The sequence below is a fragment of the Colobus angolensis genome, unplaced genomic scaffold, assembly GCF_000951035.1.
Source record: "Colobus angolensis palliatus isolate OR3802 unplaced genomic scaffold, Cang.pa_1.0 Scaffold183, whole genome shotgun sequence".
Lineage (NCBI taxonomy): Eukaryota > Metazoa > Chordata > Mammalia > Primates > Cercopithecidae > Colobus > Colobus angolensis.
In genome coordinates this window covers 2,414,647-2,440,783 of record NW_012114966.1, presented here as the reverse complement: position 1 = coordinate 2,440,783, position 26,137 = coordinate 2,414,647, and the positions used below count along the sequence as shown (strand labels likewise).

Here is a 26,137-nt window from a genome sequence, read left to right as displayed (position 1 = left end):
AGAACTTTAGCAATCATTTACTCTAACCCCTTATTTTAAAGATAAGAGAACTATGGTCCTAAGAGATTAAATAATTTGCTCAAAGACAGAGGCAATTTGTGGCAGAGTCAATATTTAAACCCAAGTCTTATGTCTTCTTTGGCCAGAGCGAATAAGATGTAGTAAACATTCCGATATAAGAATCAAAGCATTTATTCATTAATTCCACAAATATTTATCTATACAGCAGATGCCATCGTAAGCACTGGTTATACAGAAATGAACAATGACAAACACCTTTGCCCTTGTGGGGTTTTCATTCTAGTAGCAGAGACGGATCAAACACACAGACACATACACACACACACACACACACACACACACACACACACACAGAAAAACTTACCTTAGTAAACAAAGTAAATTATACAGCATGTTAAAACAAGGTAAGTGCTACAGAAAAAAGTAGAACAGAGAAGTGGGATGGGGGAGGCTGTCAGGGTAGAACTTGCTGAGATGACATTTGAGAAAGTCTTTAGAAAGGCAAATACTTTCAGGATCCTGGGGATTTGAGAGGTCACATGATTTCTATCCATTCCATCATAACTTACCTGTACAAAGTGGTAGGTAATAGGGCTGAGATTCTGGGGATAAATTCAACCCCTTTTCCAAACCTGCTGACATCCATCTACCAAGTTCAACAAACAAAACTCCACAATTCTAACATTCTCTCTTTTCAAACTGGAAAAAATTCTCCTCCTGGCTTTAATAAGAGGCCTTGATAGGCTGATAAATTGGAACATAATGAAGAAGTGGATAAGGAGGGAATTTGGGGCTGGAAGCAAAACAAGTACATATTCTACACTTGGGTAATGAACCAAGCCAATTTATTTTGGTTACTGCCAAATATGGATTAAAATGTGGGTCACTTCCTGAACACACCAGAAATGAAACTGAGATTGGCACCAAGTTCCCAAAACCTGATGAAGAGTTGCCCAGAAGAGAGAAAAAGGAGACACCAAAAGAGGAAGAACAACTGAGATTATAAAGACCATTAGAGCTTGGCCTCTTCTTCCCCAGAGCATGCTGTGCGGTGGTAAAGAGTCAACAATATCATTCCAGAGAGCCAATACTTTCTGAGCAATCCTCACAATAACCCTATGAGGTGGTCATTTTCATCAGTCTCACTTTACAGATAAGAAAACTGAGGCAACTGAATTTCTGAGATTAAAATGCCCACACAGTCAATGGGCAACAGCCAGACTGGAACCCAGGTCTATCTGACTCCAAAATCCATTCTAGGGGTAGGCAAAATGTGGCTCTTGTCTTGTGTTTGTATGACCTGTGAGTTAGGAATGGTTTTTACATTATTAAAGGGCTGTAAATTTTTTTAAAAAAAAGATGATACGACAGAGACACTATGTGGTGCACAAAGCCTAAAAAATTTACTAACTGGCCCTTTAAAGAAAAAGCTTGCCTACCTTTGTAGTCTAATCCATTATACGAGACATCAACAGATTCACAACAAGTTCTATTAGTTGTAGTTTATTTCCCAAAATGTAAATATCATAAAGAGAAAGAGACTGTGGAAGATAAGGAACTAGCTCTCATACTGGCTGGGCTATAAGACAATCAATCGTTGACTGGGGTATTACAGAACTCTGTGGCATTACTTAATAGTTCTCATACATCATTTTGTTTTCATTTCTTATCATCTGTCCAAACAGGGGCAGTCCCCTCTCTCCCTCCTATCTGCCTGACATCCTTGTCCCCTACTCTCTAGGCACTTAACTCCCAAACACTATTCTTAGGCTGCTCACCGTCTGCCCAATCCTGGTGGTGCCTAATACTAAAATTCTAAAACTATCTGATTTTTTCCCCCTACAAATTTGAATTTCCAGGGTTACTTTATTAAACCACAGCCTGATCACCCAAAGTAATTTTCAAATGTGGGTAACAACCATGCTATATCTGGAAGGCAGGGCCTTTTCTCTTCCACAGATGACCGTGTTCAATTTACTTATGCCAGTGTGGAGTAACTGCATTGCCTTGGCCTCTATCCCCCCTCCTTCTGTATTTATAGCACCCCAGTATTCCTCTGGGAAATCATCCCTCCCTGACTCTCAGAACACTTATTTCACCCACTGTCAACTCTACTCTGGGGTTCAGTCAGGTTGGCTTCAGGGATTATCTCAAGGATGAGCACAGGCTTCAACAAAGAGCCAATGAGAACCACGCTGAGGGCTTCCATTTAAAATCGTGGCCAAGTCATCCCACCAATGTGAAGGAAAAGGCTGCCTGAGAATGGCGCCAGCCTAGAGAAGAGTGGAGTTGACAGATGCAGAGACCAGAGCCTGCTGATATCCTTTGGAGTCATGAGAGTCCGGCAGGTCTTCAGTTAGAACATCACTGGGCTTTCCAGCAACATACCACAACAAATTCCCTCTCTGTTTAAGCCACTTGGATTGGTTCTTCTCTCATTCACCATGGAAAACACCCTGTTTGGTGTGGCCAGAAGAGAAGCACCATATCTACAAATGTAACTTATTAAAACAAACTGAGGCTGGGCATGGTGGCCCATGCCTGTAATCCTTGCCTTGTAAGGCCAAGGCAGGTGGATCACTTGAGGTCAGGAGTACAAGATCAGCCTGGCCAATATGGAGAAACCCCATCGCTACTTAAAATACAAAACTTAGCTAGGCATGGTGGCACATATCTGTAATCCCGCTAGTAGGGAGGCTGAGGCACAAGAATCACTTGAACCCGGGAGGTGGAGGTTGCAGCGAGCCAAGATCACGCCACTGCACTCCAGCTTGGGTGACAGAGTGAGACTCTGTCTCAAAAAAAGAAAAAGAAAAAGAAAAAATAAATAAAACCGAGAGAATGGTGATAACAAGCACTGCCTTCACTGTCAGCAAAGCTCCTCACCAATACTCCATGTCCATACTGAGACCTGAAGGGGTTCCGCTCTCTTTTCCCCATCTATTCCATCTCTCTAGGGCTCTCAGAGAGACATTAAGGCCTCCTAATTTAACACCAAGTGATTGGATTAGAGCTGGGACCGGTGACACTAAAACACTAAGACTCACCATCAATGTTTCAAATTAGCATGCTTCATCTCCTGCCACCCAAAGCTATGACCCCTCAAGCCTCTAAAGAAAGACAAAAAAAAAAAAAAGCAAAGGGATATAACAATCAGTGGGCAAATTCTCCTGCTGCTTTTAGGTCCAGGGTTGCTTGGCAACCAGCCTCAGCCTGGTCATTCCAGTGGACAGGCAGAGGAACGAATGTCAGGCCTCCAGGTCATGCACCATGTCCTGTTTGTGGTCCCACTACTCGAGGGCAGGAGTGGATTCATGCTGTTCTGCAAGGCTGGCAGAATGCAGCTGACAAAGCCCCTGATGTCTAAGGGGAACACATGTGGGTTTCTGTCTGCCCCACACTGGCCAAAGTTCCTCCAACCTTTCTGCCTTCGATGAACATCAGTTATCAGTGTTGCTGAAAACAGATGAAATAGGCTTTCAAAAACAGCTTGATAGGAAAACAAGGAAAAGGTTTTGAACACAGAAAGAACTTTAATGTTATTATTTATCAAGATAGTAGAAATCAGCACAATAAAAGTCACTGTGCACACAGGCCAGCTTGCATTTCAGGTCCAGGATTTTCTCAAATCCTCCAACGCTGCTCATTCCACAGCTACATCCAAGGATTCCTGCTCTGAAAGCACAGCCAGGGTGCTCTCAGTCTCTAGGTCATGAACTAATTTCCAACTGAGAAGTCAATGGGGATAGAGATTTCTACATTTGGCAACACATTTCAGAAGTAACTGTGGTACTAGATCTCTGCACGGTCAGTACCCTGGAGGAGAAGGAGGAAAAAAAAATGTGGGTCAATAAGTCTCTAGTGCTTAGATGTCGCCAAACAGGGCATCTGTGTGAGCAAAAATAGAGAAGAGGTGATGCTGTTCCTTCTCTCTCCCTACCCACTCTAAATACCTAAGAATGGTAGTGTTCCACAAAAAAGCACAGAAACCAAAGCCCAAGAGAGAGACAGAGACAGTCTCTTCTGCTTAAATTTTACTTAGCAAGCCTAAAAAATAAGAAGTTGTATGGGAGGCACTGTCTTTTATTTGCTATATTCCTGTTAAGACCCATTTATGCACATGGAACTATCCAAATGAACTGATATTAAATCCTGCAAAAGGTCACTAAAGATTTCAGATAAATTCTGTGCAGAAACTAAGCCCTGAGGGTATCTACTGGAAGAACAAGAGATGTGGTTCCAACACAGAAATGCTGTCAGCAAACAACATACGAGAGGCCTGAAATACGGACCAATGAGAGGCCTGAAATATGGACAAAGACAAGAGAAATTCCTTTTTAATTTTAAAGGAAAGTGAAAAATGCCTCTTTTGTAATTGATTAGGAGGCTTATAAAGTGTACCTTCCCATTTGTGCTACTATAACTAAAATGATTTGTCAAAACTTAACACTTTTTTTTTTTTTTTGAGATGGAGTTTTGCTCTTGTTGCCAAGGCTGGAGTGCAATGGCGCGATCTTGGCTCACTGCAACCTCTGCCTCCTGGGTTCAAGCGATTCTCGTCCCTCAGTCTCCCAGATAGGACTACAGGCACGTGACACTGTGCCTGGCTAATTTTTGTGTTTTTAGTAGAGATGGGGTTTCACTATATTGGTCAGGCTAGGCTGGTTACAAACTCCTGACCTCAGGTGATCCACCAGCCCTGGCCTCCCAAAGTGCTGGGATTACAGGTATGAGCTAACATGCCCGGCCAACTTAACACCTTTAAATGCGAGGGGTAGGGAGGAGAATATATACTCTAATATTCAAAATATCTATTTTTAAAGCAGTTTCATATTCACAAACAGCTTTGTCAATTTAAGAGTTAGCTGGCCGGGCGCGGTGGCTTAAGCCTGTAATCCCAGCACTTTGGGAGGCCGAGGCAGGCGGATCACGAGGTCAGGAGATCGAGACCATCCTGGCTAACACGGTGAAACCCCGTCTCTACTAAAAAATACAAAAAACTAGCCGGGCGAGGTGGCGGGCGCCTGTAGTCCCAGCTACTCGGGAGGCTGAGGCAGGAGAATGGCGCAAACCAGGGAGGCGGAGCTTGCAGTGAGCTGAGATCCGGCCACTGCACTCCGGTCTGGGGGACGGAGCGAGACTCCGCCTCAAAAAAAAAAAAGAGTTAGCTAAAAGTCCATTTCTTCTAGGTGTGAAGATTAGGAAAGACATCAATTCACCGAAAGTCAACTGGCCCAGTCAAGCAGACCTGGCCCTCCTGCATGGTGCTACTTATGACACAGATTTAGAAACATTCAATTTCTCTCCCCTTTCCTCTACTTGAGAAAAGTAAAGCAATAGAGAACTAAGAGAGAAAAAGAATGAGCACACTGGCAAAAGAACGAGATAGGAGATGGAGGCTGGTGACAGCATTATTCTACACTTAGTTCTGATTCTTACTTCTTTTAACTCATCATTTCTTGGGCTACCCCAAAGGAAGCCAGATGGCATCCTATCAGAGCAGTCACACCTGGTCTATCCAAGACAAAAGGCTGAGGCAGGAGAATTGCTTAAACACAGGAAGCGGAGGTTGCAGTGAGCCAAGATCGTGCCACTGCACTCCAGCCTGGCAACAAAGTGAGATTCTGTCTCAAAAAAAAAAAAAAATCTTTAAAGCAAAATAAAACCTAAGGAGAACCAAGAGATGCTTGAGGCCATCAACACTTAGAGTTGCTTCTAGAAAAAAAGTCAAGTGGTTAAGAAGGGCCCTTTGAAGGAACATCTGACATCATTTATTCAGCAAGCAGCGGGGAGTTTAGAGGATGAGAAGTACCATAAAGACTATTAAATGGGGTAACGAGATAGAAGGGGAAGGATGGGACAGCAACCTGAGACTTTAGGTCAGATGGTAAGAGGAGGACTCTTTGAGAGGACCTTTGGCTAACAGTTGAAGGATGAAAAGATGATGACATAAAAATCTGTAGCAAAGGCATTCCAGAAAAACAGCAAGGGAAGGTGGCGGGAAAGTGCTCAGAGCATCAGAGGAATCTGAGTTCAGCCAAGACAAACTCACAGTGAGGTAGAAACGCACAGTGAGGTAGAAAGCAGAAGGTCAGAGAGGCATTACGTAAGGTAGGCAGAAGCCTGATCATACAAGGCCACACGAACCATGGTAAGGTATCAGAATTGTATTACAAATGGCATAGGAAGCCACTGGGAAATTCTGGATGAGAAAGAGTGAAATAAGGTTCATGACTTCTAAAATATTGGTCTGTCTGCCATATAAGAAATGGATTCTGTCTTACCAAGATCACTAAGGTTCCAGGTGGTCATGATTCCAATGAGTAAGAGTATCATTCTGCCTACAAAAATAGAAGGAGAAATACAATGGGAAAAAATACTATTCAGCAGAGTCTTTCCTTTAATAAAGGGATGCCTCACAATTTTCAACACTGTGGTCACCAACTATATGCCCAGAATGGAAGGTCATTCAGCCCCTCAGAGAAGTGTTCTCTGACTACATAATCTAAAGTTGCCTCTACCCTCTACCATCCATCACTCAGTGTTATCTTATTTCCATCATGGTACTTTATACTATCCAGTAGCATCCTGCTTACTTGTTTACTTGTTTGTCTGCCCACAGAAATAAAAGCTCCATAAGGCTGGAATTTAATCTTGTTCAAAACTATCCCCCCAACACTACAACAATGTCTACCATACAGCTAGAGTACAATAAACATTTGCTGACTGGATTAATAGAGATCTTATCTTTATTTGTATTCAAAAAAAAAATTCTACCAGTCCCCTTTCTAGGGCAATCAGCTTCTTATGTGGGTTGTTATAACTAAAATGACTTCAGAAATTCAGCAGAGATTAGGAAAGAGTATCCTGGTCCTGGATACCTAAGGAAAGAAGGGTTCCCTTGTCCTAGATCCCATAATAACCCAGTCTAGATATGTTTTGGAGTGTCTTGTGCTGTTGTTTACCCCAGAACTGCCCAAGTGTTCGAGTCTGCTGAGTGGCAGGAGTGTGTATGGGTGGGGGTGCGAGGAAATGTAAACTTCTAGTACTGAGAACAGAAATAATTCATGACCAGAGAATGGAGATCAGTCCTTAACACAAACAATTATATAAATAAGGCAACTTTCTGTTAAGTACTACGACACTTACATTAGACTCGAAGAAGTATTCTTAAGTAATCACCTCTGGGTAGTGAGATGGGTTGGGATAGGAGGGGCACTCGTGATGCTATGCTTTTATAATGATTTTTGATAACTCAGCATCCCAAACAGTCCAGAAAAGAGAGCAGAATCTTGTGACTAGACAGATTTACAACCAAGACATCTGGATTAAATTCAATATAATACTGGCCAGAGTATGAGGTCTAGTCTAATTTCTAGATATAATTATGAGGATTTATCTCCACTGAGCAAGCCAGAGATTCAGATGTAGAGACAGCAGAGAGACAATTTTTTTTAATGTCTATACTATCTCACAAAAGGTGAAAATAATGATTAGAGTAGCAATAGCTGCTACATTTTTGTATCTGCTGCTTTGCACATGCTACCCCATTTAACCCTTCCAATGCTCCCAAGTAAGCACTCATGTCCCCATTTTGCAAATGAGAAAACAGCAGATTTAAGGGCTGGGCTAACAATTTATAGTCAGCAGTTTAACAATAGTTCCAAGCAAAAGGGTTGGCATTAGACTAAGGTTCAAATTCTGACAACAGCACTTTTTAGTTGTCTGAGACACTTAATCTCTCTATGCTTCCGTTTGCTGTTTATAAATGAACAGAGCAGTACATACCTCATTAAAACTGTTGTGAAGGTTCAATGAAATAAAGTTTGTAAAACACTTAACGAAAGCATCTGACTCACAGAAAACACTTAAGTGGTAGAGATATTCTACTGCAGTTGTCCCTCAGTATCTGTGGGGCACTGGTTCCAGACTCCCAAAAGATACCAGTATCTATGGATGCTCAAGTCCCTGATATAAAATGGCATAGTATTTGCATATAACCTAAGCACATCCTCCCATATACTTTAAATCATCTCAAGATTACTTATAATACCTAACACAAGGTAAATGCTCTGTAATAGTTGTTATACTGTACTGTTTAGGGAATAATGACGAGGAAAAACGTCTGAACATGTTCAATAATGATGCTCTTTTCCCAACCCAATATTCTCGATTTGTGGTTGGCTGAATTCCCAGATGAGGAACCCACAGATACCGAGGGTCAACTGTACTATTAGTATGGTTCAAATAAATTTAAATCATGCTTTCAACATATGAAATTTTTTATTCTGTGACACTCCGGTAAGGTATCTTCTTTTTGTCCCCAAGGTTCTGCTAAACCAGCAACAAAAAAATGGGGTGGGAGTGGGGAAGCAAGCAGAGAAATAGGAGCTGGCTTTAAAAGAACTGATTAATTGGCCAGGCACGGTGTCTTGTGCCTGTAATCCCAGCACTTTGGAAGGCCAAGGTGGGTGGATTACTTGAGGTCAGGAGTCTGAGACCAGCCTAGCCAACATGGTGAAACCCCATCTCTACTAAAAATACAAATATTAGCTTGGCATGGTGACACGCGCCTGTAATCCTAGCCACTGGGGAGGCTGAGGCACTAGAATCACTTGAACCTGGGAGGCAGAGGTTGCAGTGAGCCGAGATCATGCCACTGTACTCCAGCCTGGGCAACAGAGTAACACTCCATCTTTAAAAAAAAAAAAAAAAAAAGAATTGGTTAATAATCATGAACAAAAGAGAGAGAGATGCAACCTAAGCATCCAAAAATAGGTCATCAGTTCAAAAAGTCTTCACACAATATACCTGGAGTATCATGTAGCCACTAAAAACCATCTTAGAGAGTAATGATACATAGGGATGATCATGAACTGTTGAAAAGGCTATAAAACCAAAATGATAATCTCTAATCAGTACTATAGGCATAATTTGCTTTTTCTTTTATCCATCTGTAATTTCTAAACTTTCTCTAATGAACATGTATTGTCTGTATAATCATGTTATCTAAGAAAAAATACATGTTTTTGGATTGCTTTTTTTCCTTTTAATGACTAATGTATGTAGACAGAAAGTCAGGGGAAGGCAGAAGGGTCAGCCTGCTCCTTAGGTGTTGGTGGCTTTGTCAGTGGCTTTGTCAGCTGTGGGCTTGGTTGTCCAAGGGAGGGAGATGTAAGCCATCTATCTTATCCAGGTCTCATTGTATATGTCCAAAATACATTCTCCATGGAGATTCTAGATGGAGCACCTACAAAGACTCAGATCTCATACCCAGTTTCCTGACCTCCCCAAATAGGTTTCTAGGTCTCTAATTGGCATTAAAAATACATAATAATTTCTGGAACTGTTCAACTAACCCAAATAACATGCTCTCATTCCATGTCCCCAAATTTCTCTTCTTGAAATACAAATCATTGACCTACTTTGTTAAAGACCATTTTAATGGCGCTCTCCCACCCCAACGATAAAAATGGGACACCTGACACTGCCATCAGGTCCCATTAGAGAGGTAGAAAATAAGCCACTAAATGTTACCCATCAGAGCGGCTAACCAGTGAGCCAGATGTTCTGTGCCCACCCTGGTTCTGAGCACATCCTCTCACTCTGAAATGTAACACAGGAAGTATAACAGGAAAGGGAGCCCTAGACAGTGCTTTTTAACCAGATGAGGCCACTCACAGTCCGACTAAGAGTTCTGCAGAACCAGAACATCTTAGACACCTCAAATCTGAGAGTCATTTTAGCTATAATTATAGAACTCTGAGCCAGACGCAGTGGCTCACGCCTGTAATCCCAGCACTTTGGGAGGCCAAGGCGGGCAGATCACGAGGTCAAGAGTTCGAGACCAGCCTGGCCAACATGGTGAAACCCTGTCTCCACTAAAAATACAAAAATTAGCTGGGTGTGATGGCATGTCCCAACTATCTGGGAGGCTGAGGCAGGAGAATTGCCTGAACCTGGGAGGTGGAGGTTGCAGTAAGCCAAGATCATGCCACTGCATTCCAGCCTAGGCAACAAAACAAGACTCCGTTTCAAAAAAAAAATTATAGAACTCCAGAAATCTGTTTCAGGTCACTTCCATTTACCAAAGGCTTTGTTTTCTCCATAACTGAGATATCAGGGATGAATCCCAGCTACTCAAGAGGCTGAGGCGGGAAGATCATTTGAGGCCAGGAATTTGAAACCAGCCTGAGCAACACAGCAAGATGCTATGTCTAAAAACACTTTTTTACACTTAGCTGAGCATGGTAGCAAGCTCCTGTAGTCCCAGCTACTCAGGAAAATGAGGTGGGAGGAACACTTGAGCCCAGGAGTCCGAGGCTGCAGTTAACTATGATCACACCACTGCATTCCAGCCTGGGTAATAGACGAAGACCCCAACTCTTGAAATTAACTTTTTAAAAAATGTCTAAGGGCCAGACAGTGGCTTACGCCTGTAATCCCAGCACTTTGGGAGGCCAAGGCAGGAGGATCACTTGAGGCCAAGAGTTCTAGATAAGCCTGGGCAGCATACTGAGACCCCCAACTCTACCAAAAAAAAAAAATGTTTTTTAATTAGCCAGGCATAGTGACACCAGCTTGCAGTTCCACCTACTTGGGAGGCTGAGGTGGGAGGATTGCTTACACCCAGAAGTCTGAGGGTATAGTGAGCTATGATTGTACTACTACACTGGGTGACAGCACAAGACTCCCTTTAAAAAAAAAAAAAAAAAAAAAAGATACCATGTCACTTAAGTTATTTGTACACAAATTAGTATGAAGAGGAAGTAGAGTTTTACTTTTGCGTCTCAAAAAAAAAAAAAAAAAAAAAAAAGATACCAGGGATCAGTCACCTCTCTGGTCCTTTGGCAAGGCAAGAGAGAGACGGAAGAAGGCCAGATACAGTGAATAAATGATGGGGGTGGGTGGGGAAAGATGAAGGGAAAGAAAAAGAAGGGAGGAAAGCAAATGTGAGAGAGAAAGAAAACATACAGATGGTAGAAAACATATTCTCTACATTTGGACTAGAATTTCCTAGAACAATGCAAGGTTTCTAGTGAGGAAGAAGGGCTTTCCTGTTAAGACCTGAGACACCCCCAAACCATCACCATTTCAGCACATAAAAAATTTACCTTTGTCAATAGTTCCTAAAATGGTTAAAGCTGAAACCCTCAAATGCCAACAGCCAAATCAGGATAGTACTGGAAATTTTTTTTCCTCTGTAGAAATAAAGGAATGCATCTACCTACTGGATTTGGGGTACCCATTCTCAAGCAGAAATAACACGCTCTCATTCCAATTACTCTCTCTAAAGCAAGATCAACACCAAGGGAGAGACAAGACAAAAGAAGTGTGAAACCAGAGGCCTACAGGCCCCCACGGCAGTGCGTGTGCATTAGTCAGGTTGCACTAGCAAATCTGTCAGAGGACAAGAATGTGTGAAGAGCAAGAACAGTGCCAGGTCGGAACATCCCGGTGTTAGAACTGCAGCATTCCGAGGAGTTGCAAATTGTTTGGATGCACTGAAGGAAAAGGGTATGTGGCTTCACAAGATCAGGAGACGAAGCAGACAGGAGAGTCCCACACTTGGAGACAGGAGTTAAAAATCCTAAGGAAGTGGTTGCCTAGGGACTGGAGGTAGGGATGGAAAGAATGGCAGATATTAGCTAAGGAGTACAGGATTGCTTTGGGGGAATGATGAAAACGTGCTAATATTAATCGTGAAGATGAATGCAAAATCCTCTGCATATACTAAAAGCCATTGAATTGTACGCTGCAAATGGGTAAACTGTGTGGTGTGAATTGTATCTCAAAAAAGCTGTTTTTAGAAAAAATTGTCCATGGTCTCTGCCTACCATCGCCTACCCCCAGGCTGCCCATTTGGGGAGCTCAGTAATATGACTGATTGAGACGGCACATTAAGAGATATGAGTCATCCTTCTCCAGTTTGACATTTTACAAGTTTCTTGCTTAACCATCAAAAAACACTTAAATTGTCTTTCTTAAAGAGACTCAGTTTAAGGGCAGTAAGGATTAGATTCCTTAGGAAAACAAGCCAATTTTAAGTTCTTCAACTCGTGATCATCTTCATGTACAAATTATGTACAGTTTCAAGCACAAAATCCCAAGCAAGCCCCATTGGGCTGTGTCTTTTCCTTGCAGTATGAGGTTGCACTGGCCAGGAGAGGTGGAGGAGATGAGAAGCAAGCCAAAGTTATATCCCAAAAGACACGGAGGCCAAAAGCTATCAGTTCCACTCTAATTTCCTATGCAATGGAGCAGAGCTTCCCTGCTGGGGAACCGATTACAAGCATGCTGGCTACATAAGAGGAAACAGGCTTTCTTTCCAGAGAGAAACCCATCTTGCTGTTCTAAACAGAGCTGGCAACATGGTAGTCTGCTGACCTTTCACACTGAACTCAGGGCGGCTTCAGTCAGAAGGCCGGGAGATTGCGGCAAGGCCTGGCCAGCAGACACAGATGCAGCAGGAGGCCAAAGCCTCCAGATGCTGAGGCACTCGTCTCCAGTGCCTGCCCTGGCCTCCACAATGACATATTGTCCACAGCAGGGGTTGTGTGGCTGATGATCTGCTAGATAAGTCGCCCAGGGTAAAGTCTGTGTCAAACATTTCAGTGCACTAGTCAGACACAAATGCAAGAAACCCTTATTTTTGGAAGAGCAACCCACAGATTTTCTTAAGAAGCAAACAGCAGAGCGAAAGCAGCACTAATTTCCTGATGGTGACACCCTGGGGTCACACTAGCAGCAACTGTGGTCTGCACAGTCATCCAGCCCTCCTTTAACAGGGTGAGAATGAGCTGAGATCAGAACAGAGACAGCAGTATTTGCCAGAAATGAGTTGCCCAGGGGCACCTCCAGGTAGAAGGGGGAGATCAGCCCTCTCTGGGTTTAGGGCACCTCAGCTCCAGAGCCATCAGCCAGTCTCTCTCTTCCTCTCCCCAGATCCTGAGTTCCCCTAGCTGTGCAACAGCTCAACTAGCTCATTATGCTTCCTGAATGTTTTTAAAGAAAAAAAAAATGTGAAACATAATTACAGGCTCTGACCTCAAATGACTTTAACCCTGACAAGAGCACCCAAGACTCACTGTGGGAATACAGTTTCCCTGTGATTGCCCAGGAGCAAAAGTTTCCTTTCAGGAGCTCCCCCACATCCGCTGGCAATGCTGCAGAAGGGTTCCGGCTCACAGGCCAAGCTCACGGAACAACTGGATCCCAGGCGTGAAGCCACACTGGCTGACATGTTCTCAAGCTGCTAGAACTTTTACACTTCTGAAACACTCCTGCATCATTCCTAGGCCTGCAGTAATGCAAACATCCTCCAGATATCTGAGGTGTGCCCACATGTGGCTGGAGAGCACAGCTGTGCACATTAAGGGAGAACAGGATTTGGGGACTAGATTTATCGAGAATCTCTTCTGACCTATTTAGACTTAATGTGTGGTCCAAGGACTCCCACCATGCAAATCACTTGGGGTGAGATGGAAGGGAGTTGGGGGGCAGGTGTAGGAAATTCAGATTTCTAGGCTCATGCATCAGCATTTTCTTGGGTAAAGCCTGGGAATCTGCAATTAGGGGAATTCTTACACACTTTCACTTTTAAGAACCACTATCTTGCAACAAGGACACTCTAATGGCAGATTCCAATAACAGGTCACTTACCACGGGTCTGCTTACACTGCTAAGCACCATATCTACAATTATCTCAGCTGTTCCTCACAATAATATTGTAAGGTATAATAGATATTTATTATCCTCCCTTGCACTTAAGCTGCTTTCTCCAGTTTCAGCTCCAAAGGTCAAATCCAAAGGCTTCTAAACAAGTCCTCACCCAAACTGGCCAGGAAGAAACATCAAGTCATCAAAGCCTCTCCAGCTCTCTGCTACCCACCTGCTAAATGTGGACACTCCCCATGGTTTCAGCATCCACTCTTGTCTCTCACTCCATGCCAGGTGTTCTTCACCCTTGCTGCACATTAGAATCACCTGGGGAGTTTTTTAAAACACCCCATACCCAGATTGCACCCAGCCAAATTATATCAGAATCTCTGAAGGTGAGTTCTGAGCTCCCCACGGTGATTCCAATGGACAGCAGAGGCTGAGGACCCCTGCATAGGTCTCACTCTTATAGATTCAGTCACTCCCAGGGACTCAAATACCACCTGGGGAGAGCCAAACCTATACCGGTAGCCCTCATCTTCCTCCAGAGCTCCGGACTTGTGCTTCCCACAGCCTCGTGGGTGTCTCCACCTGTAAGCCCTGTAGGAACTCAGCAAGGACAAACCTTACTTTACTCTGTATCCCCCATCACACACCACGATTCCTCTCCTGTATGGAGTTCAGCCATCCTCCTATGGCCTAAGAAGGGAACGCTGGAGACACGCCTAACTCCTCTGTCACCCCTTCCTCAGGCATTATGCTGCTGACTATGTGCTCTCTTCATCCACACCTGATCATCTACTCTCAAAAATGCCATGAATCGGCCAGGCACAGTGGCTCATGCCTGTAATCCCAGCACTGTGGGAGGCCAAAGAGGGCAGATCACGTCAGGTCAGGAGTTCAAGACCATCCTGGTCAACACAGTGAAACCCCGTCTCTACTAAAAAAAAAACACAGAAAATTAGCTGGGTGTGGTGGCATGTGCCTGTAGTCCCAGCTACTCAGGAGGCTGGGGCAGGAGAATCGCTTGAACCCGGGAGGCAGAGGCTGCAGTGAGCCAAGATCGCACCACTGCACTCCAGCCTGGGCAACAGACCAAGACTCCGTCTCAAGAAAAAAAAAAAAAAAAGCCACAAATTCTGCATTCCACTCTATAACTTATCAGTGTTTATTTGAATATTCAAATTGTGATTCCACTGAGTAAAACAGATTTTCGGCAGACTCTATTCCCTAGCACACAGCCACCTGCAACCAAGTCTAAGGAATGTGTCACTCCCCTCCCTTTCCCCCGGGGCGTGATAGACAGATGGTGTCCATTCTCTCACATACTTCTGCCTTGGGACAGTGTTAAGCAGAGAATGACTCTCATACCACCGGTGAAATATGGGATTATTTTAGGCAATACAATGACAAATACTTTCCAATGTAATGATTATGATTTAATAATTATTTGAAGATATTTTTTAAAAAAGTTAAACATATCAAACTTGCCATTTCTGAATGCAGGTTCAAAAGCTCCTTTTTAAAATAAATGTATTTTGTAATGAGTAGACTTTTTTCAAAGTAAACAAATGGTGGCAAGAGTGGGGCAAAAATAACAGAGGTACCCTTTACGTAACTGATCATTAGTGACCACATTGCCCCATTGGGCTTGATAAGCCTTCAGTTGCCTTTCCCACAGGCCTCTGCTCCCTCCCCCAGAGATCCCTTTAAACTGTTAGCAATCACCCCTTTGTGCTGTGGGCTGCCCGTTTCTCTGCCTCCTCTCAAAACACTGAGCATCTAGGAGACAAGGACTGTGCCTGCTTCATGCCAGGAACCTGGCCAAAGTAGCCTTCTACATCAACAGGAGCTGGAACAGAGATGGCAGAGGACATGTGGCATGATCCTATCCTCCATCAGGGAAAAGTGCTAAGCTCTGCAGGAGAAGCTGCCAGAGAGAGATGTCATGCAAAACTCCCCACTCCCTCACCAGTTCCCAGGAATTCCAGCGCCCACAGGGAAGCTTCTATGATAGGCACTGTGTCCCCTAGACCGGGGTCATGGTCTCCGGTCACAGAAGGCAGAAGACTACCCTCCTTCGACACCTGCCGAATCTCCTGAATGTTGCACACGCCGCACAAAGATAAAAACTCAACAGCACCATCACTAGGAACAAAAACAAGGTCTCTCGGATCCTACATTCAACTGATTTCTAGGTACAGCTGTCTCAGTTTAGGGAATGATTTTTGCTGTGGCTTTTAATCCCAGAATTAATAATACACACAAACTGGAAAGGGGAAAATGGAGACAATTCTAAGTATCATTTCATTTACAGAGATAATTCTGTAATAAACTGTCTAAAATGGTGAGTTTCCTTCCTACTCTAAAATCATGGTTTATCAAATTCAGTTCACTCAGAACTTTTCAGAAACACTGCTATGAAATACTTCTTAAAATGAAAAATGTACATACCCTTTGGTCCAGCAGTTTCATTTCTAGGAATTTGTCACCCATGTGCCTCACGCCAGAGGTGCCAGGATGTTTGCAACACCATTACTTGCAATGGTGAAAGGTTGGAAATAATCTAAATGTTTATTATGAGGGGAATGGTTACATAAACCACATTTAATTCATACAATAGAATACAATGCAATCTAACAATGAGTGAACTCTCTATGTACCAATGTAGAATGATATCCAATATATTAAAAGCAAAGGGTAAAACGGCACATATGGCACGTTACCACATAATGTGTATGTGTATTTGTTGGCACATGCATCAATTACACCTGAAAAATACCAAAGAAACTGATAAAATGATGCCTCCAGAGGAAGAAGTGGGGATGAGGAGACAGGAAGCATTGGAAGGATACTCACATTCTCTTTTGAAATGTGAACCACTTATAGGTATTACCTGTTTAGACAACCCTTTTAAAAAGAAACACAGCTATGAGTTAAAGTAAAAATACCTTATTTTATTTGTTCAACTAATATTCATTGTCTACCCCTAACCCACAAGTGTGATAATGAGATACACAGTCAGGAATTTGCTAAGGCTTTGATCCTATCTGCTTGACAGTCTCCTTGGCATAGAAACAGCCAAAGTTCAACTCGGTCAGCTTGGAGATCTATCTGAAGTCTCAGAGGAGGAGGCAGTTCATATTTTCAAAGTGTTCAAATTAGCCTGCAGTAAACTTAAAAGCAGATCTAACAGCAAGATCAGATGAGTTTTGAAACTTACCGGTGGTATCTTTTCAAACCATATAAAACAGGAGTTTTTTGAGCTTTTGCTGTGTGGCAGCAGTAAGAGTCAAAGAGTAAGTAGCTACTGGCTTGGCCCAGAGAAACCAGCTAGTTAACAGTTTGGTCCGGAATTCACAAACCCCCTCAAACCTTTGTCTATCTGGCAAAGAAAACACACACACACACACATACACACTACCCTAACCCCAGGAATCTCCTCTTTCTAAATATAGCAGGAAACTGCCCAGTCTCCGGCTTACTAACCAGGGCAGCGTTCTGTGCCTTCCAACCAAGGTGAAATGAGCCAGACACAAACATGCCATGACAGCTCGTGGCCCACACTGCCAAGCTGTTTTACTTATCATTTCCTCTCTCTCCATTCTGAGTTGCTACAAAAATGTGTAAACCCCAGTCACTATAATTTGTAAAAATTCCTCTGGCTACTAATGCTGTTGTTCTCACCCTAAATAAACATGATTTCCTTCTTGGTCCCTGAGCTTGGAGGTTAGAATAGACTGTTAGATATGGGCAAAGCCGCATCCCATCTCCCATCTGACCTGTAAGAACATGCAGCTCAAAAAGCGTATCAGGCTTTCTGATAATAGGGACACATCCAATTAATTGGACACATCCAATTAAAAGGGGGTGCTTTTACACTGTAAACGTCTATACATAGTAGGGACACATCCAATTAATTGTCATCTCTCTCTCCCTGGCACACATACACACACACTAGTTTGTTTTTTTGCTTGTTTGTTTGCTTGTTTTTCCCCATCCCCTGGTTGTTTTAGAATCAGTGTCAGTGTGCAACAGAAGGGTCTGTTAAGGATGTTTCTGATTTAACCAAAAGGTTAAGCTTCAGAAACAATCTAACTACTCAAAGGAGCACCAAATTATCAACCAGCTACAAGGATGCAAAGGACCTAAACAACAGATGTCAAAGGGCTTGTAAAAACTGGAGTCTGCAACCATTCCACTTGAAGGAATACATCTCAGGGAAATGCTGGAATCCACATACAAAAGCAGGTGTGCAAATAATCATTGCAGCACGCTTTCTAATAGTGAACAACGGAGATAATCCAAATATCCTTCAACAGGAAACTGAGTAAATACCAACTATGGCATATCCACATAAAGCTCTCTGTAGTCATTAAAAAGAATGCACTACATGCATGTACTGACATGGAAGGTTTTCAAGACAAATGATCAACTGGAAAAGCAAAACACAAAATAATCCTTACAGTACAATCCCATTTATGAAAAAAAAATACAGAAAAAGGACAAGAAAAAAAATGCATACCAAACTGCTGACAACGATTGTTAACTAGGAAAAGGGGGTGCTTTTACACTGTAAATGTCTATACTCTTTGATACTTTTATGAGAATGTATTCAGCAATTATCCATGTCATATTATTTTGTCTTTGCACTATAAGATTAGGTCACTCATTCATATCGTTAATTTTACCCCTAAACCTAATCCTTCCCAAGCAAACTAGTTTAGAAAATAGTACCATCATTCACATAATTGCTCAGACCAAAAATATCTGAATCATTCTAGACTTCTTTCTTTTCTCTCATAGCCCATATGTTGTGCAGCAAATCCTGTGGGCTCTACTTCCAAAAATACCCAGCCTCTGACCACCATCTGTGATGTTGCCACCCTAGTCCACGGTGCCATCATCTCTCACCTGACCTATCACAACAGTTTCCTTACTGGTCATCTTGCCTCCATTCTTGCTCCACTACACTTGGTCTCTACACAGCTGCCTACACAATCTTTTTAAAGCACGAGTACGATCATGGCACAGCCTTCCGTGGCTGCCCATCACACTTAGAATAAAGCCTAAGTTCTTTCTAGAATTCAAGATCCCTATGACCTGGCCCTGGCCTATCTCTTCGTGCATTCGCCTTCATTCTGCTACAGTCACAACTGGCCGCGCAACTGGCCGCGCCACTGGCCCCCAAACGTCCCACTCAATCTCCCCACTAATGACTCCTGCATTGGTTACCTCCATCCAAAAAGCCATTACTCTATAGTCTAGGGCTTTAGAGGACATGGTAAAGGTTGAGCAGGGTCTCCATATTTGCTGAACGAAACAAAAAAATATGTAAGTTTAAAAGTTAGGCCGGGCGCGGTGGCTCAAGCCTGTAATCCCAGCACTTTGGGAGGCCGAGACGGGCGGATCACGAGGTCAGGAGATCGAGAACACCCTGGCTAACACGGTGAAACCCCGTCTCTACTAAAAACTACAAAAAACTAGCCGGGCGAGGTGGCGGCGCCTGTAGTCCCAGCTACCCGGGAGGCTGAGGCAGGAGAATGGCGTGAACCCGGGAGGCGGAGCTTGCAGTGAGCTGAGATCCGGCCACAGCACTCCAGCCTGGGTGACACAGCGAGACTCCGTCTCAAAAAATAAAAATAAAAAATAAAAGTTAAAACAAGGCTCATTCAGAAACTTAAATATAGAAAAACTACTTTGACTGCTAGGTTAGTATTCCTCCACTGGCTAATTTTTAGAAACTCAATGGTCTTGACAGGATAACAAAGTTCCCTTTACAACTTGCTTTCCCCAGTAGCTCAATGGTGATAATGGTTCTTCCTTGTCCGGTTCTCATTTTGTCCATTGAGAGAGCTTGGATCATTAGCTTATGCAGGCCAGAATTAGGAAGTCCAGCCTGTGGCATCCGCCCAGAGTGATGCCCACTGGCCTAAAAAGAGCAGAAACCTGAACCACAGCCTCATAAGAATCACTTTCCTAACTCCTGAGATCCTGAAACTGATCAGTTAAATACATCTAAGACGGAAGCACATGGAAACAAATAGTCCCTAAAAGAGGGCAAATGGAGAAAATATACTAAGTGCTGTTCACTTAATCATCAAAAGTTTCATGGGACAAAGTAAAGGAAAAAAAACATCTGAATAGACATTTCAGCAAAGATGATACACCAATGATCAACAAACTCATGAAAAGGTGCTCATCCTCATTGGTCATCAGGATAATGCAAATTAAAAACACAATGAGGTATCACTTCACACCCACTAGAGTGGCTACAATCAAAAAGAAAGACAACAACCAGTATTAGCGAGGATGTGGAGAAGTCAGAATCCTCATTCATTGCTGGTGGGAATGTGAAACGGTGCTTCTGTTATGGAAAACAGCATAGTAGGCTTTTTAAATAAACATAAGTTTAAATTAAACTTAAACATAAATTTACAATACAACCCAGCAAAATTCTACTCCTAGGTAAAAAATGAAATTAGAAGTGAAAACATATATACACATAAAGACACGTATGCAAACATTCATAGCAGCATTATTCATAAGAGCAAAAAACTGGAAACCACCCAAATCATCAGCTGGTGAATGGATAAACAACTTATGGTTTACAAAATGGAATATTTTCTAGCAATAAAAAGGAACAAACTACTGATGCATGGTACAACACGATGAGCCTCAAACACAGCATGCTAAGTGAAAGAAGCCAGATGCATAAGACTACATATTATGAGATTCCATTTAGCTTAATTTTTCAGAGAAGATAAATCTTTAGAGACAGAAAATAGTAGATCAGTGCTTGTATGAGGCTTCAGGCAAAAATGCAGTGCCTGCAAATGAGCAAGAGAAAGCTTTTTGGGGTGCTAAAAATGTTTTAAAACAGGACTAGGATGACGGTTGCATAACTCTGTAACTACAAACCACTGAATTATACACTTAAGAAAAGTGAGTGGTTAGGAGCCATGGTTCATGCCTGTAATCCCAGCACTTTGGGAGGCCAAGAGGGGAGGATTGCCAGAGGCCAGGAGTTCGAGACCAGCCTGGGCAACAACAAAGTGAAACCCCCATCTCTACAAATAATAAAAACAATAAAAAATAAAATTTTAAAAGGTGAATTTTATGGAATGTAAATTATAATTCAATCAAGCTTTTAAGAAAACCTCCCCCAAAAACATGCTGACCTGAAGCAAGTTACTGCTTTGAAAGGAATAAATATAAATACAGTGTTCTTGTGCGAGACAACCATGATAAATTGGTGTGTCAATTCCAAGTGTTAGTGATCACACTGAAGGGAAACGAAATGGAAAGAAAAAAATACATTTTTATGACTTTAAAAGAGAAAGAATAGTCTTTGTTAATGATAGCTGTTGATAATTAAAACTTAACAAGATATTCAGCCATGAAAAGAAATGAAATCCTAACACATGCTATTAACATGGATGAACCTTGGAAATATTTTGCTAAGTGAAATAAGCCAGATATTTATGACAGATATTGTATAATTCCACTTATAAGAAGTACATAGAATACGCAAATTCATAGAGACAGGAGAATAGAGCTTACCAGGGTTGGGGGAGGGGAAAGGGGGGAGTTATTGTTTAATAGGAACAGAGTTCTAGTTTGTGATTATGAAAATGTTCTCAAAAGAGATAGTAATTATACAACATGGTGAACATGCTGAAAACCACTGAATTATATACTTAAAAATGACTAAAGTGGTAAATGTTGTGTTATGTATATTTTACAACAAACAAACCTCAACAATAAGAAATAACCCAAACAAAAAAGGGCAAAAGATCTGAAGACATCTCACCAAAGAAGATACGCAGATGGCAAGTAAGCAACATGGAAAGACGCCAAACATCATATGTCTTCAGGAAATAGTTAAATTGTTTTAAATGAGATACCACTACACATCTAGTAGAATGGTCAAAATCCAAAACACAGACAAAACCAAGTGCTGAGCAGAATGTAGAGCAACAGGAACTCTCCTTCATTGCTGGTGAGAACGCAAAACAATACAGTGGAAGCCAGTTTAACCGTTTCTTAAAAAAACTAAACATACTATTAATATTACTATATAATCTAGCAATTATACTACTTGGTATTTACCCAAATGAGCTAAAAACTTATTTCCACATATAAACTGCATGCAAATGTTTATATCAGCTTTATTCATAATTGATAAAACTTGGAAATGACCAAAATGTCCTTCAATAGATAAAAGGATAAACTATGGCACATCTAGACAACAGAATATTATTAAGCAGTAAAAAGAAACGAGCTATCTAGACATAAGAAGACATGAACAACCTTGAGTACACGCTGCTAAGTGAAAAAAAAGCCAATCTGCAAAGGCCACATACTGTTTAATTCCAACTGTATAACATTCTGGAAAAGGTAAAACTAGAGAGACAGTGAAAAGATTCGTGGTTGCCAGGGGTTAGTGGGGAGGGAGGGATGAACAGGTGGAGCACATAGGATTTTTAGGGTGGTGAAACTATTCTGTATGATACTATGATAGTGGTTATATGTCATTATACATTTGTCAAAATCCACAGAATGTACAACACGAAGACTGAGTCCTAATGTAAATTATGGACTTTAGTTATTAATGTTATATTGATATTGGTTCATCAACTGTAACAACTATACCATGCTAATGCAGGATGTTAGAAATAGGGGCAACTAGAAGGAACGGGTATGAGGCGCTATGTGGGAACTTTCTACACTTTCCACTCAATTTTTCTGTGAATTTAAAACTGCTCTAACAACAACAACAAAAAATCCACTAATAATTTTAAGTGCAGGGGAGGAGGGTTTAAGCCAAAGCCAATGAGTTGAGAACTACAGACTGGATGCAAATTTATTCAGTCCAACTAAGAACACAGAATGGAGTAAAATGAAGGGATCTTTTTAGCCAATGTTACATAAAAACTACAAAACTTTGTTTGAATTTAATTTACTGCCATTTATGCTTGTATGAGTAATATTCAAACTGTCAATTACTACCATTTACAAATAATTAGGAAATGCCTTTGATTTTCTTTATTCACAAGGTACTGAAGCAAAGCAAAAGATCTGGGGAAAATATTTTGCTACCCAACTCCACATCCATTTGTCCCACTGGGATTTTCTGAGTAACATAATTACTCCTAAACAAAGCAGGTTGGCATCAAACATCCTTTGAGAGTTTATGCCATTCAAGAAGCGCTTATGTATTGCAAAATGCCTATCCTTAATTCTAACAAGTACAAAAGGGTGACAGGCTTTAAACCATGTAACTCAATGCTGACCTTTTTACTCTTGCTTTAAAAGGCAAAGAGGATGAACCACTTACTTACCTTACTGAATCACACCAAGAACAGGTTTTTGGCCTCTCTGTTCAATGCTGTATTACTCAGTGAAAAAACAATCACTGATAATCATTCAGGGTTACCCCCAAAAGAAACTCTGCTGCTTTACAAAGCCAAGACACATTCAGTCACCCTTATCTGTCCCTCTAGCCCACATGGGTTCTTCAAAGCCTGTGATGGAGAAAGAATTACAAAACTTCAGAGGATAATACAACATCTTAGGTGGCCTTTCCTACCCAGGGCTCGGAGTCTAAAAAACAACTCGCAATATTTTCACTTCATCAAGCACCTGCTGCATGTTTCTCCTTTACGGGATCTAGATCTATAAAGAATTTGCATCCCCATTGCCAGCATCTCATTCATAAAGTGGAAGTAATAGTAACAATGATCTACCTGAACTTTGGTAATCCCTAGAGGACAGTTTTACTGCCTGTGATTAACCCTCAAAAGCAAGCTAAATCCAAAGAGCTGCAAATACTAGTTACAAAATAACTGTAAAATAAAATAAATATGGCTATAAAATAAAGCCACAAAAGTTTAGAGCTATAAGAGAACACATTATCTAAACCCAGTGTTTATATAATTATGTATTTATGTTTAAGTTGTACTGGAAAAACCCTTCTGTTTATAAACATAATAAACATGACTGAAGAAAAATAATACACAAACATTAATATAGTAGTACACAATGTAGCAAGCATCTCATGATACCAGAATGTCTGAAATCCAGGACACAATGGTTGACTCCACCCTCTATTTTAAGAGGTCACCTGACCTGATCAAGTAGTAGTTAGTAGTGGTAGAATACATTAGTAGAGTTGGATGTAGAGAGAACAGAATACCTAGTTCCCCATCAGTCTTTCCCCCAGATTACAGGGCTGATCCATTTCATTAGACAGCTTAAATAACCCTTCAACTCTATCACTGCAATGTTCCTTCCTACCAAAGAATTCCTGCCCCCAAAAAAATAGTAGTAGGAAAACTGTCAGTCACCCAAAGGAACCCTCCTCAGATTCAATGCCAAAATAGAAAATACAAGTCCAAATCCTAGGGCTTGGTGCAAGAGCTTTCATTCCGGGCAAGTGATATGGGGCAGAAGTAAGAGCTCTGCATTGGCAGGGACTCCATCTCTGGCTCAAACCAGGTGGATTCAAAAGCTCTGGTCCTGCAGCCAGAGCTGTGTGACTCAGAAGAAGTGTTTTCCCCAGTCTCTGTTTCCTCATTTGCAAAATGAATCTAAGCACATGAGATAATTATAGGTGAAGAGTGCCTGGAATGAAGTACACCTCTGTAAGCACAGGGGTAGCAAAATATTCACTGCTACACCCTTAGTGCCCAGTGCAGCCCAGTGCAGTACCCAGTACACCACAAGCACACCAAAAGTTTGCTGAGTGAAGCAGAGAACCCACTAAAGCCAGCCTGAGGTTCAATCAAAATTCCTGGGCCCAACCTGTGAGTGGGCCCCCAACTTACTCCAAACCAGGGACCCACGTCCCCAAACCAAGAATGGCCTTGATCATTGACAAGAGTCTATTCATATGTTTCAGGTAAAGCACAGCCTGAGAATCCGCATCACATCACAGTCCTGTGTTCATTTCATCCCAAAAGATAGGCACTCTGAGCTGCCCTGGCATTCCATTGTCTCTCTCTTCATTTTTAGAAGCAACAAGCTGACAAAATGACATCTCAGGCACCTGACTTTTATAAGTGCCCTTTAAAGAGGCTTGGGAACAATTCTCATAGCTAGGACTCTACTCTGCTAAGGCAACCTTTCTTAGCTGAAAGGTATCACCTACTAACAAATCCATCACAGAAACAGATAAAATAACAGAGTCAGAGACAATTCCACTATCTGCCTTCATGTGGTTCCTGATTCTTAAAACTAAAAGATGAACTGGGCTATTTTTAAATGGGGAGACTGAAAAGGCACCAAAAACGTTCTCACAATCCAAAGCACTCATCCCTAGAGCACGCTTATTTGGCCAGAAAAAGAAACTCTCTGGCTCTGCAAAAGTGAAGCAGAATGCAAAATTGCATCTCTCCCCTTGTACCAAAAGGAAAAAATGCAAAAATGGTTTTACAAAAAGTCCAAGAATGTTTGAAATACGTTTAAACTTCTTTCTGAGGACTATGGACATTACTTCTCAGACCTTTACGTTTTCAAGGATAATGGGAGAGGTAAAAAGGAGAGCTTGGGAGCAGGAGAGGGAGAGAGTTGGGATATGTACATTCTATTTTTAAACCCTCGCCCACAGTTTAGAGTAAAGGAACACTCTGATTCTCTACTCCCACCCCTATCACCTTCTGCTAAACACAAGAATCAGAACCTGCGCACGTACTGATTCTAGATTTAGAGATCACTGGCTGCCAATACTCCAAGGAGTCGCAAGCTAAAACCAAGCATTCCACCCAGGGAACCCGGCGGCCTGACTGGGCTGGAGCTGCGTACAGGGAGCGAAGCAGTCACAACCCGCCTTTTCCCAAGGGGAGGCAGCGCCCCCTCGGCAGGGCACGCTCTATTCTCACGGCTGGGCACCCAAGGCTGAGCAACTCTGCCCTATGGGATCTGCCCGCAGGCTGCGGCGCGCTGGGCACTCTGGCCCCACTCCTGGGGACACCTGCGTGCCGCGCACGCCCACCCGCGGTGCCCCAGAGCACCACCCGCGCTCGGTCACCTCCCGACCATCCCCGAACGCAAAAGGCGGAGCGACGGGTCTCTCTCTTCATCTGATGGTTGCCGGTTGGCCCGCTTTACGTATCCTTCCTGCCTCGGAGGCGTCGACACCGGTCCCCCAGTGTATCGGGAGCAGAAACCCGGCGGATGCGCGGGCAACCCGGGCTGAGCGCCACCTCCCAGTCCCTCCAGCCCCGGGGCCGCGTCCCCGCGGGGCTCGGGACACTCACTCTTGAGCGCGATTATGAGTGACTTCCCGTCCTTGATGAGCTCCTTGATGAATTTGTTGGTCTTGTCCAGCTCTGCTTCGTGCGACTTGAGCGTCTCTCGGAAGTGCGGGCTATCGAGGCAGCAGTCGCTGAACTCGAGAGCTGGGAGCCCCATGGTGCCCGCGGCGCCCAGCCGCGGGGGCGCGCCTCCCCCGGGA

At 42.6% G+C, this 26,137-nt stretch overlaps 1 protein-coding gene across 3 annotated transcripts in view; it reads right to left on the bottom strand.

Moving 5' to 3' along the window:
* The window catches only part of ARHGAP26 (Rho GTPase activating protein 26), a 474,474-nt gene extending 448,338 nt beyond the window's left edge, over positions 1-26,136 (bottom strand). For all 3 annotated transcript variants that reach the window (XM_011939748.1, XM_011939749.1, XM_011939750.1), the window contains exon 1: positions 25,941-26,136. In XM_011939748.1, coding sequence (XP_011795138.1) covers positions 25,941-26,094 — 154 coding nt within the window. In that variant the 5' untranslated portion in view covers positions 26,095-26,136. The remainder of the gene's footprint in view (positions 1-25,940) is intronic.
* Position 26,137: the final 1 nt, after the last annotated feature.